Source organism: Pinus tabuliformis, chromosome 8, assembly GCF_031772625.1.
Source record: "Pinus tabuliformis cultivar Carrire ecotype Pingquan chromosome 8, CPIR1, whole genome shotgun sequence".
Classification (NCBI taxonomy): domain Eukaryota; kingdom Viridiplantae; phylum Streptophyta; class Pinopsida; order Pinales; family Pinaceae; genus Pinus; species Pinus tabuliformis.
This window is the reverse complement of record NC_142294.1, coordinates 1,456,364,868-1,456,382,741: the sequence shown is the minus strand read 5'-3', so window position 1 is coordinate 1,456,382,741 and position 17,874 is coordinate 1,456,364,868. Positions and strand designations below refer to the sequence as shown.

At 35.0% G+C, this 17,874-nt stretch overlaps 2 protein-coding genes across 2 annotated transcripts in view; both read left to right on the top strand.

Annotated features, from left to right (window-relative positions):
* Window positions 1-4,731, top strand: part of LOC149241251 (uncharacterized) — a 33,331-nt gene extending 28,600 nt beyond the window's left edge. Inside the window, exon 4 of the mRNA XM_089367479.1 lies at window positions 3,960-4,731. Within this exon, the coding sequence (XP_089223605.1) occupies window positions 3,960-4,512 (553 nt within the window). The 3' untranslated portion in view covers window positions 4,513-4,731. The remainder of the gene's footprint in view (window positions 1-3,959) is intronic.
* On the top strand, window positions 2,691-3,896 carry LOC149241252 (uncharacterized). Its single transcript, XM_089461027.1, has 4 exons — window positions 2,691-3,150; window positions 3,242-3,523; window positions 3,613-3,759; window positions 3,852-3,896. The coding sequence occupies exons 1-4, from the start codon at window positions 2,965-2,967 to the stop codon at window positions 3,894-3,896; spliced, it is 660 nt and encodes a 219-aa protein (XP_089317153.1). The 5' UTR covers window positions 2,691-2,964.
* Window positions 4,732-17,874: the final 13,143 nt, after the last annotated feature.

Sequence of the window (17,874 nt, the reverse complement as noted above, 5' to 3'; positions counted from 1 at the left end):
TTCGAACTAATAACTTTTATACTTTATACCATAAAATACTTTAGCATTACAGGTTTCATTGATGATGATGATGATGGTGGTGGTGGTGGTTAATGTCCGCTAAGACCAAACTTTGGTCTATCGAACATAAAGAAACAAATTATTTAGTTTGATTTAAGATTTTATTCCTATGCTCAAAGAGCTTGAAGAGAAGCCTCCCGAGTTCACTATAATTTTGACATTGTAAAAGGCTAGGAAGGTCAGTATTGTGACAAAGATTACGAAACTGAGATCTAATGTGATTGTACACGGGGCACTCTAAGAGGAAGTGGTTTTGATCCTCGATGTTCCTATTCTCACATAGATGGCAGATCCCTTCCATCCATGGTGTTTTAGGAACTGCCCAACGACATGTTTCACTATGGAGCTCATGAGAATTTGTTCTAATCTTTGCTATATTAATTTTCTTCTTTGAGCTGGTTAAAATAGAGAGATACTTTTGATCTTCTAGGGTGGGGTTGATGACCTTCTTATAATAACTTAATTTTCTTTTAGCCGTTAAATCTTTCTCACACCACATTTTTTCTTTGACCTTAGAAGTAACAATATCTTTAATGTTATTAATGTTTTGCAATGCATCATTCTCATTGATCTCCCAATAGTCTAACCAGGCCCTCGTGTCTTTATACCACCCATGTTTGAGCCTTAGGTGGTTTTGGCTGGAATATAAAGCTAGCTTAGGAAGTCTATGATTTCCTATGTTATTGAGTTTGTGCTTGTAGAACAGAAGCCTAATCATAGCTAGGCTCTCGATAGGGGAAAGACCTACTTCTATAAGGAGAATAAGATAGGGTGTATTACTTTTAATTTTCATGTTATATGTTATAAAAAACTTCTGGATTTGCTCAATATTTCTCCAAGATTCTCTAGAGATGCTACAACCCCAAACCTCACATCCATATAAGATAAACGAAGTGATTAAAGTTTCAAAGAGGAACTTCTTTTTATCCCACATTACGAGGTTGGCCGTTTTACAATTATTTTCAAGACCAAAATAAGCTTTCCACCCCCCATTAATCCTTTTCTCAATGCTATAGTTCCAGTTGAGCTTGTGATGAATATCAATTTCTAGGTACTTGTAAGAATACACTTCCTCCAAGTTATTATTGTCATACATAAAATTAGCGTAAGTGTCCTTCTTGGATTTGATAATCATAACTTTTGTTTTGCGAGTGTTAACAGTCATACCCATGGTAGAGCAGAAATCCTTAAGAAGCCTGAGTTGCTTATCAAGATCATATGGGCACTTTGCGAGAAGAACAATATCGTCAGCATAGAGAAGAAGGATGATGACTATCCCTGCTAAGATCGTGCCAGCACATCCTGCTTCCTCTAAATAGCCTTCGAGCTTGTCGATGTAAATGCCAAATAGGGTAAGGGAGAGGGGGAAACCTTGCTTAACTCCGATATTGCACTTAATATCTTTCAACCACCCCTCATTGCTCTTTAGCTTGACAATTACATTCTCGTATAACCTTATAGCAACAGCTCTCAACTCGAAAGGAATCTTTAGCTCTTCTAATCTATTCCAAAGGTTGTTTCTAGGAACCGTATCGAAAGCCTTTCTAAAGTCCACAAAGCAGCAGAAGAGATTGGATTTATCATTACAACATTCCTCCACAATGATCCTAAGTGTAACGAGGTGGTCTATTATTGAGTGATGCTTTCTGAAACTTGCTTGGCCTTTAGCCCGCTTACCTTCACTTTCAAGCCATATGCTTAACTTCTTTTCCAAAATACTACCATATAACTTGGCTAAGAGATGGTTGATCATAATTATCCGATAATTAGAGGGGATATTTGTATCCCCACTTTTAAAAATAGGGATAATGAGGCTCTCAGTCCAAGGTTTAGGGAACCCTTTCTTGATTGCTTGTTTGAAAAGCTTGTGGATGTGGGGGATGAGGACAGGACCTCCAATTTTTAAGATTTCCGCCTGGTAACCTTCAACGTCCTTAGATTTCCCATTAGCCAGGCAATTAACCCCAAACTTAATGTCTTCTAAAGAGAAAACTTCTTTCATTGTGAGCAGAGTTTCCAAGTTATGCACACTTTCCAAATTATCCATGACATTTGGAGATTCATGAAACTTTTTAAGATAAAAATTGTAACCGTAAATTAAAAAAAAAAATTACTATACATTTTCACTATCCATGTCCATTTCTCCTTAAAAATACATATCCCACATCGAAATAAACTAAAAAATAATTTTACGATTTATACTCGCAGCATTGATTATTTTAAATTTATTTGAAAATTAAATACATCAAAAACAACGTTAATTATTTGAAATTTAAAAATATGAAAACTTTCTTTAAACTTTTCCAATTTTTTCCGACTTATATGCCCTCTCTCTAGTCGGCTAGAATTGTCCTGGTCAACATGCTTGTCCGGGGTTAAAATCTCATGGAATGTCACAGCATAAATTCATTATCCCATTCAACAAAGGCAGGTGGGATAGGGCTTTCTATGACAAAACTGTTGAGAAAAAATATTATTTTTAATATTTGGTTTTACAATGTCTTAGTCAATCCATGATAAGAAAATAATTTTGCCATTGCTTCATAGGTACAGGTTGGGATGCATTACTCAAAATGTCAACCTTACGTGTCCAATCGATAACCGCAGTTATTCGCAAGTCGTCGATCTGGATGGACTCTCGCATATCTATTCCCATCTGCGGTTGTTGCTTTCGCGAGGGATCTCTACCAACTCTCCCACCACGCAGATCTTTCTGTGAATTTCGTCTGGTGTTGGATGGGTAGGAGATCCATTATAATAACGTTCAATGGTACTGTGTCTCGGCAGATGGTTTGAAAAATACTCCGCACCATCAATTAACGGATAATCTGATCAATTCCCTAACACAGGCGGTATCCCTTTTGGATGTTTGAAGACGCGGCCAAGGCCTGAAACTTCACAACAATGGCGTCGGCTGCGGCTGCAGTTGCAGCAGAGGGAAGCCTGGGAACTCGGCCGCGTCAAGATCTTGTAAAAGAGGCGAGGAAGGCCGTATCTCGCATCGATTCGGAACTGGGTTGGAAGATCAAAACCATCGCAGCCCTCCCCAATCCCCCCGATATGGATATCTCGCTCTGCGAGGCTGCCAAGGTCGGCTTACATCAGACTCGATTCTTTCTTTTGTGAATACCATTTTTACCTATTTGCAGCATAAATAATTTGCACGGATTAATTAATGCAGGCTGCAATGGAGGCCGAGGCGAAAAGACTTGCAGAAGAAGAAAAGGCGCCACACAGATCCGTTATACAGCTTGAGGAATTCTATCAGATGTACGACAGCATTATAAAGAAGTCTGAAAATTCAGCAATATCAAGATCCGAAGCTGATATTAAGGGAGATAAGAAGCTAGATCTTCAACAGCTTCTCCACGAACTTAACGGACTTATACTTTTTAACTTGCCAGACTCGGGAAAGAAGTTGTCGACCATCGCTAAACTTGACCTTTCTAATAACAATATGAAGGTAGTAAATACAGCAATATTGCATCGTTATATAGGCTTTCTTGATGCCGTATATCTGATTTTTCTTTCAATATTAATTTCTTGCCGTAGTGTCTGCCCGAATCTGTGACGAGTCTGGTGAATTTGAGAACTCTCGACGTCCATTCGAACCTGCTCACATCGCTGCCGCAATCCATGGGACGACTGCAGAAGCTTAAGATCCTCAACATTTCTGGAAACTTCTTCGCCGAATTGCCGGTAAAAATTGTATTCGAACCCTCAGTATTCTCAAGAATATTTAATTCGAGCTACTCAATGTTTTTACAAACTTGTTTGCTGAATTTTTCAAGATTGCCGGTAAAAATCGTATCCGAACCCTAGGTTTGAAGATTTAATTCTGTTCAATTTAATGGATTGTATGATTTTGCGGCTAATATATTACAAATTAACTCTATCAGTTCGCTGGAAGAGCTGATTGCCGATTTCAACAAGCTACAGCGGCTGCCTCAGATGCTGGGAATCAAACTGTTTAACCTGCAGAGACTGTCTGTTCATTCCAACAAACTTTCTTATCTCCCTTCCTCCATCTCATGCCTGATGTCCCTGCGTGTTTTGGATGTCCATATGAACAATCTCAGATGTCTGCCTGAAGACATTGACAACCTGGTAAGCCTTCAAATTCTTAATGTGAGCTGCAATTTTGGCTACTTGAACGCCTTGCCGGATTCGACCTGTGGGCTGTGTTCGCTCGTTGAATTAGAGGCGAGTTATAATCAGATCAAAACCCTGCCCGATTTCTTTGGAGCGCTAGTCAAACTGAAGCGGCTAAATCTGGAGGGGAACCCGTTAATTCGACCACCGCCAGAGATAGCTAGAGATGATGTGGAAGCAATCATTAAATACATGAGCAATCGAGTCAGCAAGAGTCTCACGCCACGTACCCTCTCAGGTCTGGGAGGTAAATTGGCACGTAAGTGGTTATCCTGCACCGGTGAAGCTGTGGTAATGTGAAAAGTTTGTCGGAAAATGATTACGTGGCACGAATATATATATATATATAGGTAACGATATAGGTAAGGAACATGAATTTTCATCCCACGGAATTTTTGCCACGTGGACTCAACTGCCACCCTATCGCAATGATATGAGCTGTCTCTGTTGGATTGAAAAAACAAAATATTATCTCTATGTGAAAATATCAAAATTATTAAGAATATATTTATGAGTAACTGCCTCTGGCTTAGCTTAGTGTATAATTAGGCATTTACTGATTTTAAAATTTGATAAAATGCAATTACTCGTGGCGAGATCCATGTCTGACATGTTTAGAATCTTTTCAAAAATTAATGCAAGAACTTATGTTTAAATAGTAAATTACCAGTTTTGTTTTTAAAAATAATAATCGAGTAGTTGAATTACTTTCGTCAAACTCGACCTAATTCTCCCATAGAGGAAAAATATACCCAAAATATTCAAAGAGAAAAATATACTATGATGTTCAAAGCCATAATTGTCAAATATCACCTCAAACGACTCAATTCTTTTTCATAGAAAATTATACCCAGAAAATTCAAACCTATGCTATGTATTGTGATTTTCATAACCTCCCACGAATATCATCGACGAGAGATCACTCAAAATATATTAAAACTATATATCATTTTAAATATTTAAATTTTAGGAAAAATAGATTCAGAAATACAAAAATTTTTTAATAATAATTAAATTGATATAAAAAAATTTAATAATAATTAAATTACACTAAAATATTATATGTAATTTAAAATATTAAAATAAATAAATATGACTATCTTAAAAAATTGCAAAATAAGTCATAAAGTTTCATTGTTTTACAGTGGAAAAGTGGTGATCTATGGCATGATTTTTTTTCAATAAATAACCCATGTTTTATTGTCACAACCAAAATATGTAGTTGAATAGAAATAATTTCTTTCAAATAGTGCATAAGTATTTTATTTTCCATTGTCATTTCATTGGTCTATTTCTTAATTTATTTGGTGCAACATGATAACAACTATGGAAAGCACTTCTGGATGGGACAAAACTTTTATTTCAAGAATGTGGTTTTAGGGGATGGATGTGCCTTAGGGAGGGGAGCCAAACTCCTCTGTCAAGAATGTGGTCATGAATAGAGGTTTTGGTTCAATTCTTTAGATGCAAGGACCCCATCAGTCAACTTCAATCCTAAGTTGTGTGGACAGGGAAAAAAATTATGATCCTCCACTCAGGGTGAATTGGAAAAATTGTATGCAAGGGAGATGCCTCCCTAAGGAAGCCAAGGATCTAAAATATGAGGTAAAATTAAACAAAATTGAGAGCTACATATAGCATTTGAAGGATCATTCCCTAGTATGTAAGTTCATCAACATTTTCTGAATGGAAAGATCATTGATTGGATGGATTCAACAAAAATGGCAGTTTAAGGGACACATTGATCTTGAGCTAGGAGAAAAGGGTTTCTTTATAATGATTCTTGTAAACATTGAAGACAAAAATAGGGTATTTGAGCAGGCTTGTGTTTTTTCAATAATTCAGGGTTGTTCATGCAACAAAGTTACAACCCCAAAAAGGAAAAATTCCTAGCATCCCCAATTTGGTTTCGTCTATCTTCTTTGCAAAATAATTTTGGAAGAATGATATTTTAGAATATTGAGATTAGAGTTTTTGTGAAAATATTTCAAGTGACTAATCAAGGACACTACAATTCATAAGCGAGGATATGTGTGTATATGAATATCTTCCAATCACTACCAGAATCAATTGAAATCTCCTACCATGATGGAGTTTGGAAATACATTTGGGTTATTAACATATATCATTCAAATCTCATAGGTACCATGAATGATATGTGTATATGAATATCTTCCAATCACTACCAGAATCAATTTAAATCTCCTACCATGATGAAGTTTAGAAATACATTTGGATTATGAACATATATCAATCAAATCACCTAGGTACCATGAATATGGTCATCTCTTCATGGATTTCCCCTTGAATCTCAGGAAGGAAACAAAATAAAATTAGCATAAATTGGATCATATGGGTTTTCATAAATATAATCCTTGTTTGAAAAACCCTCGAGCACAAAATGTGTCAATGTCGGAGGAACCCATCAATCCAAAAAAGTTATGAGACAATGAAAAATTAGGTACATCCTCAAGAAATAGATCAAGAGAAGGACAATGGAAAACCAAAGGTGGAAGCTCATAAAAGAAAAGTGCCAAAAGGAATCCACAAAGAACTCATCAATAGAGGAAATTGATATGTCAGAAGAAATGGAAATTGGATGAAATTACACTCTTACACCTCATTAGAGAATGTATTAGCAAAAAAATATATTTAGAAAGACATATTTGCAACTAAAAAAATAAAAGGCACCTGAGTTGGAAGGAAGAAAACACAAAGCTTCAAAGATATCCAAAAGGAAAACAAAAACAGAGGAAAGGGAAAAAAAAAAGGACTAATTCATATCCATGTTAACTAATTTATTTTAATATCAATTTTAGAAAATCCATTGAAAGTAATTGAAAGTAAAAAGATATTTCAATGTGAAAATAGAAGTCATGGAAAGTAAAAAAATTGAAAGTAATATTGAAATATATTTAAAAGTATATTAATAGAAAAAAAAAATTAATGTGGACAATGTAATCTATAAATAAAGCATGTCAATGATGATTTTAACTAGATTATTTAAATGTTAACAATGGCTTAAAATAATAATAACAATACATAATTGGGAAGTAAATATTTGTTAGAATTGCAGGGTTTATTCCATATATTCAAGGGAGTTAATCTATTTATGCATTCAAAAATGCAATTTAATAGATGTGATATATATATCTATCAACTGCGTAGAGGCATGCAATCTTTAGAGGTGCAATATTTTTAAGTTTTTCACTATAAAAATGGTTTTCACCTTGAGAGATTTGATTCCTCGGGCTCTTGCTACATCCCTGATTAAGATGGATCTATATTTATATGCACTATTTGCATGATAATTCCATAATTACAATATGTTTTACAGGTAAATAATAAGTTTCATACTAAGGAATAACTATTCATGTCTAAACATTGAATCAGGCCATAATTTTTATTTAAAAAGCTTAAAAATCAGTGCTCATGATTTATTAAGATTCATGGTGAAAATGACTCTTATATACCAAAAAAAAAAATCACATTAATAAAATTAACTGAATTAATTACATTAAATAGAAGTGTGAAAATTTAATATTTATGTATGAATAACTATTAAAGGTGTTACTTAATAACTTGTTTTTGAAAAACAAAGAAAAACTGCTATTCTTTTGTTGGAATCAGTGAATTATTTTTTTTAAGTTGATTATGGGAGTGTTTGAATTATTTTTTATAGTGGAAATGGATTCAACACCATCACAATATAGAGCATCCAAATTTCTGAAACTTAAGATAGTTGTAACCTTAATTTCCAAATCCTTTGTCAAAATCTTACCATAATTTTTATTATTTTCTAAGCAAAAACATCCGCTGGGTAAACTAAAAACTTACCAGAATAAATGAAAATGTGACATCACCCCCAAAATATACACAAATAGGTTGTGTATACTTTACTGGTTGTATTTTTCACGAGCAAAGTAGCAATCAAATGTGAACACTTCAAATTTCCCAAGAAAGGTTAAAAATTAATAATTGAAATCAACAACTTCAGTTTATCAGTGCCCTGCATGTTATTCAAAACAAAGAGTAAGTTGAATGCATTTGCTTATCCAAGCATCTATAAGGTGTGAATAAGATCTTTAGGACAAAAGTCCACAACGTGAATGCGTAAACTGTAAGTTCGATAATACTCTGAAAACTGCATGTTAATGCAAATGAAACAACATTTAAGGGGAAAAACATCTTGTGATATAGATTACTTCGAAAATTAATCATGTTACCTCTATATTTTCTTCAATGGAAAGTGGGAGTGGGCACCATAATAATAACAATAACAAGGGTAAAAAAGCATGGTATTCAGTCCATATCACAAGTGTAAAACCATGGTATTCAGTGCATATCACAAAGATTACTTATCAATCCATGAAAAAAAAGACCATTGAAACTTTTCATTTTTTTATATAAGTTTTTAAGTATCTTATAACAGTAAATTTCATGAGGTCAATATATAAAATTTCTCGAGTAATCAAGCCTATTTTTATGTTCATTGCAGATTTAAAAAATATGTGGATCATTTTTTGGAAATATATCTAGATTTAAAGAATAAGTGTCAAATAAAATAATTATTTTTGTCATATTTATCAGGCTCTAAAATATTCTTATAATTTGTAATAGAATTAAATTCAATTATTGTAATATAACAATTTTCTCGGCAATTCCAAACTTTGTGGAAATTGAAATTTATTACAATTCAAGTAAAATTGAAATTTATTACAATTCCCACTTGAATTGAATAAAGCATGGTCAGTTACTCCAATGGATTATTCAAAAATATCTGCTCTTGGTGTTTGAATGTAAACTTAATGGAAAAGCACAGGGCCAACTCTAGCACTGGCTACCCAAATTTCTGTGGACATCACTTGATAAACCCTGGATATTACTCCGATGGATTACTGAGGAATTTAGGCCTCTGGTTGTTAATAAGTGTACATGTAATCAATTCTTAAGGTCAACTCTACAACTGGCTGCTTATGTTCCTGAGGACCTCTCTTGATAAACCCTGATATTATTTTGTTATGTCGAATCAAGCCTGCTGTTGTTATTTGTTTTATTCATTGAATCATCTCGGTGACCAATGTCTTTTAGCTTTTTGGGGGAAAGCTTATTTTCATGATCATATGGGGCTGTGAGATATTGCACGGACCATAAAAGTTTTTGGGTCTTCATAGTGGAAGAACGCTGTAAATAATCATGGATGCTTTTGATCTTTATGTTGACTTTTCGCATCATCTCAGCCTTCAGGACAAATATTTTATATTTAGTTGCAACTACAAATTGTTTAACAGTTGCATTTTTCGTCTATGAAGGATCAGTCTTCACTAAATTTAATGTTTTGTTGACTTGTTATTTTACCTTTCTCCATTACCTTGTAATAAATATTTTATATCCAGAAAAAAGTACAAATTGTTTACCAGTTGTCGTACTAGTTTGGGAAAGTACAGATCTCAAAAAGGTCCTCAAATATTTTGTTGTTGACTTTTGTTATTTTACCTTGGAGTTGTCTATAATGCTACTTTTTGAGATTCCGGTGACGGAATCCGGCGGAAGATATTGAGATGAAATCATGATTTGTTGCAGTTAAAATGGTTTTTTAACTGCATATTCGGATTCAGCACCCTGAAAAACCCCTGGGACGCTTTCATTGTGCAAAAACTAGTTATCAAACTTGGATTTCAATAAATTACTGCCGGATTTTCACCGGAAAAAATCGCCGGAAAGACTTTCAAAAAGTCGCGTTAAAGACTACGTCTTTTACCTTCCTCTATTACCTTATAATAAATATTTTATATCCAGAAAAAAGTACAAATTGTTTCCCAGTTGCAGTACTAGTTTGGGAAAGTACAGTTCTCAAAAAGGCAAGGCGTACCGTGCTTCAACCAACCACGCTGACATATGAAAAACGATGAATAGAAATTCTCACATGAAGTACAGATAACAAGCCAATCAACAATATCTTATACTTCGACTATTGAAAGTACAGGTGGAAAGTAAATCTAACAACGTCACATACTAACATGTGAAATAGGCTTTGTTTACAAGGTTACAAATTGATCTCGATTTAGAAAGTTATTTTTAGCTAAAAAAAATTAATTTGATTATAGGAGTATTTGAATCTTTTTTAATGGTGGAAATATATTCAGCACTATCAAAAAAAATTTGGTTACCCAAAATCCTGAAGTTTGACCGCTATAATCTAGATTTCCTAAATTACAAATTTTTGACAAAAATCATGCCAGAATTTCCACTACTACAAAAGAAAATTTGTGACGTCTTTAAATTACTTTTTTGAAATTAAATCAATTGCAACTCTCAAAATAACTAACAGGGAAAAGCCAATCAACAATATAACACTAACCTATCAAATAAGGTGAATATCAATTCTTACAAGAGCAAAATACGTTAAAAACTAGGGATGATAGAGTCACCTCAGAGTCCACATACACTAGAGCAGTCTAGACATGTTAATTTTTTTATTTTTTTACCTTCTTTCACTGGAATCTAATTAAGTTATGAGGTTGCTTTTTTTGTCTATCCAGTTGTCTATGACCTTTTAGGTTTGACGAGCTGTAATCTAGGGGCATTTAGTTGTCAAAGTCTCCCTTGGCGTGGGCCACACTAGCCCTTAGCTTATTAAATTTTTTAGCATATCTTCTTCTTCGAACACAAACCTGAATCGCATTGCTGACCGACCCATCCTCAACTAGTTATACTAATAAAATTTGACAACTAAACTAAGAAATTATTAATGGTAATTAAAATACAATTTTTAATTATTGAAATTATGTTTTTGAACGTATGAATAACTTCAGAACTTGGGAATTTTCCATTATTCTTATTATATCATCGTGTTTCTGAATGCACAAATTTACTTCACGTTAGAAAGCTTTAAGGCTTTGTAAGAACACCTGCGTTCCACAGGAATCTACCTGCAATTCGCGGACTAGGAAGAAGTGGGTCGTCGCTGGTCTCACGAAACGCCGAGCGTTGAAACAACCACTATTGAAGGAGCTGTGAATTGACCCCAGTGTAAGCCACTGCCACCATAGAAGCTAACTTCTCTCTGGTCATCGATTCAAACCCTCCATGGAGTTCATATCATGAGTTCTAGTTTATTATTATATGAAAAGCTATTATAATTAAGTGGTTAAATTAGTAGTGAGAATAATCATTTTTGGTTGTTATTCTTGAATGGAGGTTGATTCATTATTATTATTTAAAGAAAACTATACACTGAGTGGAATGATTCATTAGTGGTTTGTAAGGGGTTAGGCTTTCACTCCTGCACTAAGATTTCACTCTTGCCAAAACTTCTTTCCTTACTTATGAGGAAAACCATCTCTAAACAAAAACAATTTTAAAACACACTGCAACCCAACACACTCTTGTTATAGAAGAGACAATATTATGATCATTTTCTTTTTTAAATTACTAGGCTTAATAAAAAAAAATATGACTATAATGAAAAACAAATATTGGAAAACAAATAAATAAATAATCTATAGTGAATAAGTAATTTATTGAGTAATGGGTAATTTATGGAATAGTTGGTAATTTATTGAGTAATTTCTAAAAGATCCAGAATTCTAGCTTATAAAGTGGACTTCATTCCAAAAATATGCCACTCTTGAAGCTTAGCAATGGGTCAATATACTACAATAAATGGGTCAATATACCCCTCCATATTTATTAATAACCATGATAAATGGGTCAATATACCCCTCCATATTTATTAATAACCATGATAAATGGGTCAATATACCTCTCCATATTTATTAATAACCATGAATTATTAATATGAAACACTTAACACATTGTACATTTGAGTTTATGAATATTTTTTCCTCATTCTGTATCAAATTTAAGATAATTGTATTTGGTTTTATTGTATTTATACATCTTAACTTATCATCATATTATTATTTTTTGGATGCATTATATTAAGGATTATAGTCAATTTAAGTGATTGAGCTACTTTAAGTGTTATGAGTATAGATTTATGAACAATAAATTTTATATACCACCACTTCATATTGACTATTTTTTGGATACATTTTATTAAGGATTATAATTAATTTAAGTGATGATCTATGGGATATTGTGAAGAAAGGGTTTGAAGAACCTCTGAATCAGGTCATAGCAAACGAGTATAGATTTATGAACAACAATTTTTATATACCACCACCTCTTAGTTTCTCTTGTGAAAATTATAATTATGGGGCCATTAAAATGACATCTCGGGTACATACATAAGATCTATGGGATATTGTGAAGAAAGGGATTGAAGAACCTTTGAATCAAATCATAGCGAACAAAAAGGATGATGCAAAAACAATATTTCTCATTCAACAAGGTTTGAATGAAAATATTCTTTCCAAAATTACAACAATAACAAGGTCCTAGAAGGTTTAGACATTTTAGGGATAGCATATAACTAAGGGGAGCAACAACCATCAACATATAACTAAGTCATAAAACAATGCAATGTTTGATGAATATATATATATATATATATATATAAGAATTTAAGATTGTATAAATAATTGAAGAAATTATGGAAAACTTATTCAAGCACAAGAAGATAAATAAGACATGGATATTGCAATTGTCTTGAACAGTATAAAAAAATTTGTTGAACAAATTGCAGAAAAAAAAACTATGTGAAAACAATGGATTATGGTTTTTTTGGGCATGCACTATTGATGAACCATTGTTGGTACAGGTGCACAGTAAACTTAAATATATTTAACACAGCAGAACAATCAAGCACATAGGAGACAATTTTTAACGTGGTTCACCCAACCAATCTGGGCTACGTCCACCAAACATAGGCATCAGGAATTTATTAATCAAATTGGAGATTACATCAAGAAACCCTCACACTCTCTTAGCAAACATCCGAATGGTTGCCTGTTATATAGCACAGAGAATCTAATAGCCTCATTAATTCCCTCACATCAAATATAGGAGGCATTAACTCCCTCCAAACAACCTGGAGTTAATCTAGGACCTGAATTCCTATTGTTGTCACCAGCTGAGATTTTTCCTATTTCATTACAAACAGAAAATCTCAACAATCTCCACCTTGACAACAATTCGCCTGATGCCCTGTTATTATTATTTTATCTTTTCTGCAAGCCAAGAGAAGCCAAACACCAGCGTAGCTTCTCCAACAAAACTGGTTTCGTGAACATGTCTGCACAGTTCTCCTTTGTATGCACCTTTTCAAGAGAGACTCCTCTTTCAGTGATAACCTGTCTTACAAAATGGTACTTGATCGGTATATGCTTTGATTTACTATGATAGGCCGGATTCCTAGCCAAATGTATTGCACTTTGACTGTCACAAAGTAACCTGATGTTGTCCTGTAACCTACCAAACTCACCAAGCAAACCTTTCAACCAAACCGCCTCTTTGCAAGCATGAGAAGCAGCAATGTATTCTGCTTCAGTAGTGGACAAAGCAACAATGTTCTGTAGCTTTGACATCCAGCTAATAGCTCCACCTGCAAGAGTAAAGACGTACCCTGAAGTTGATCTTCTCTTATCCAAATCACCTGCAAAATCGGAATCAACATATCCGCAAACAAATTCACTACTCTTATTGTAAGAAATACAATAACTACTTGTGCCTCTCAAGTACCGAAGCACCCATTTCACTGCTGACCAGTGCTCTTTACCCAGATTTGCCATGTACCTGCTGACAACCCCAACTGCATGAGAAATATCTGGTCGAGTACAAACCATCGCATACATCAAACATCCTACTACATTGGCATAAGGAATTCGAGACATATAATTCTTTTCTTCATCTGTATTAGGACATAAACTCGAAGAAAGCTTAAAATGGGAAGCTAAAGGGATCGACACAGGTTTCACATTGTTCATACCAAACCTCAAAAGTATTTTCTCAACATACTTCTGTTGTGATAGCCACAGCTTACCATTGCCCCTGTCTCTGAAAATCTCCATGCCCAAAATCTGTCTTGCCGCTCCTAGATCTTTCATATCAAACGTCCTTGCCATCTGAGTCTTCAACCTGTTGATTTCTTCAATGCTTTTGCTTGCTAAAAGCATATCATCAACATATAACACTAAGATAATGAACATGCCATTATTTAACTGCTTAAAGTAAACACAATGATCATATTCACTTCTTACATATTTCTGACTCAACATGAAAGAATCAAACTTCTTATACCACTGCCGAGGCGACTGCTTCAGGCCATATAATGACTTCTTGAGCCTGCAGACAAATTTCGCATTGCGATGCTGAACAAACCCTTCCGGTTGTTCCATATATATTTCCTCATCTAAATCACCATGTAGAAATGAAGTCTTAACATCTAACTGCTGCAACTCCAAATCAAACAAAGCCACTAATGCTAACACAATTCTAATTGAAACAATTTTAACCACTGGTGAAAATATCTCATGAAAGTCTATTCCAGCTTTCTGAGAAAACCCTTTTGCAACCAGTCTCGCTTTGTACCTGTCTTCCGTATCATTCACACCTCGTTTCAGCTTGAACACCCACTTGCATCCCACAGTTTTCCTGCCTTTGGGAAGTTCAACCAGATCCCACGTACCATTCTTACCTAAGTCCATCATTTCTTCCTTCATGGTTGCTTTCCATTTGTCACTATTTGAACCTTCTACAGCTTCCTGATAACACAAAGGTTCATCATCATTAGCGATCAAAGCAACTGAAGTAACATGATCATCATACCTTCTCGGAGGGTGTTTGATCCTTGTAGACCTCCTTAAGAATGTTTCTGGTGCTTCCACAATTGGTTGTCTATCAACTGTAGGAATTTCTTCATGATCGCCATCTGAGACCTGTTCATGTCCTCCATCTGAACCCTGTTCATAATCTGATTCTGAAACCTGTTCATGACTAGAATCTGAACTATGGTCGTTATGACTATCATTAGAAATGCTGTCAAACTGAATATGCTGGAAATCAGATACATCATCCTGTTTCAATATTCTATCTACATCTAACTGTACAAGAGAGGATTCATTAAACTTTACATCTCTGTTGATGATGATTTTGCAGGTAGTAGGATCCCACAATCTATATCCCTTTGTTCCATCACCATACCCAACAAAGATATACCTTTTCGATTTCGGATCTAATTTAGTTTGCTGATGTTTAGGCACTAGAGCATATGCATCACAGCCAAACACTCTGAGTTTAGAATAGTCACAAGGGTGTCCTTTCCATACCTCTTGCGGAACCTTGCAGCCTATCGCCGTTGATGGAGATCGGTTTATCACATAACAAGCTGTTGCCACCGCTTCCGTCCACAACTCCTTCGGCAACCCGGCGTTACTCAGCATACACCTTGCTCTCTCTAGAAGAGTCCTGTTCATGCGTTCAGCAACTCCATTTTGCCGAGGAGTATAAACCGTGGTCTTATGTCTCTCGATCCCTGCATCCTTGCAATAGCTGTCAAACTCCTTGGAGGAAAACTCGCCACCATTGTCAGTTCTTAAACATTTTATAGTTCTACCAGTTTTGTTTTCTACCAATGCTCTAAACTGCTTGAAAACTGTAAAAACATCAGACTTATTTTTCAACATGTAGACCCATACTTTCCGAGAAAAGTCATCAATAAACGATACAAAATATGACGAGCCACCATATGACGCTGTAGGGGCTGGACCCCAAACATCTGAATGGATATAATCAAATATGCCTTTACTAGTATGTTTGCCTGTTTTAAACTTTTGTTTACTTTGTTTACCAAACAGACAATGTTTACAGAAATCCAATTTTCCAGATCTTAGATTAGGAAGTAACTTTCGGTCAGCCAAAATTTTCAATCCTCTTTCACTCATATGCCCCAATCTTGGATGCCATAAGTGAATGGAACTACTGTCATGTTCAGACACAGACACATGATCTGACCCAGTTCTACCTTCTAACTGGAATAAATTTCCTACTTTCTTAGCTTTCATAACTAGTAAGATGCCTTTGTAAACTTTCATTACTCCACCTTGAATTACAGTTTTATATCCATTTGAATCAAGTGCTCCTAAAGAAATCAAATTTTTCCTTAAATCTGGTACATGCCTCACATCAGTTAATATTTTTGTTGTCCCATCAAACATTTGCAGTTGTATGCTCCCAATTCCCACAATATTACATGTTACATCATTACCCATGTACACAACACCATCATCAATTGATTTATATGTTTTAAACCAATCTTTATGTATACACATGTGGTTAGATGCCCCGGAATCTAACAATCAATGTTGATCATGTTTTGAAGCATTAACAGACAATACCTCATCACTCATACTTGAACCTGATACTGAACCTGTATCCGTGGTGTTGGCTTCCTTCTTTTCTGTCGAAGAGCCTTCTTTAGCAGCCTGCTTTCGCTTCCAGCAATCCTTTTTCAGATGTCCAGCCTTGCCACAATGCCAACACTTCACCTTGGGCTTCTTTCCTTTGGACTTCGAACGAGAGTCGCTATGCTTTCCCCCGGAGTGTCTCTCTCGTGAGCGATCTCTGGCCATCATTACCTCTGATGTAGAGGTGTCTGCATTCGACCTCTTCCTCGTTTCCTCAGCCGACAAGGCTCCAACAACATCGTCAAACTCAAGGATATCTGATGTACTAAAGCTTATGGAAGTAACAAAGTGATCCCAGGATTCGGGCAATGAACATAATAAAGTTATCGCCTTATCCTCTGAATCAAATTTCACATCTAGACTATCTAATTGCACCAATAAGGTATTAAAAACATTCAGGTGATCAACAATTGAGGCACCTTCTTTCATCCGCAAACCGTAAAGCTGCCGTTTCAGGAGAATCCGATTTGTCAAGGATTTCGTCATATAGAGCTTCTCAAGCTTTGACCACAAGCTTGCGATGGTTTTCTCTGACACAATGTTGAACAGAACATCGTCCGCCAGACATAACCGAATTGCGCTCAGAGCTCTATCGTCCATCTCATCCCATTCATCCTCCGTCATGGAAGGAGGTCTTTTGTTTTTCCCCAACAGTGCTTTCGCCACACCTTGTTGAACCAGCAGATCGTGCATCTTCACCTTCCAGATCTCAAAATTATTCTTGCCATTAAATTTCTCAATTTCAAAACGGGCACTTTGAGTTTTGGCCATCTTGTATCAACAAAAAAACACAATAATCTCCAAAACCAACGTTTAAATACCAGCAATTTAAAAAACCAAACTGCCTATGCCTCAAAAAATATCTTCCGTTTGCACTTCACACAAAAAATTTCTGCCTATGCCTTTGTTTTGACACAACAAAAAAACTGCCTTATTACAGTATATAAAGACCTCCGGCAAAAACAAAATTTTTTGTTTTATCAACTTTTGTTTCAAGTATTTTGATGGATGTCCTGGAAATGTCGTGGGAGTACGGTATTGAAAACCCTGGTTCCCAAAATATATACCCCAATATATTTTAACACCGCACCATTAATATTAATCCACCATTTAACATGCGTTCACCCACTTTAACTTACTCCACCATTTACACTTTCCATTACCTTAACATGGTATATATCACATGCGTTTCCACTTTAACTTTTTAAACATATACATGTAAAGCACAACGCATATATGAAAACTACGCCGTGTTATGTTATATATTCATGCTGGGTTGCAAATATAAATCAAT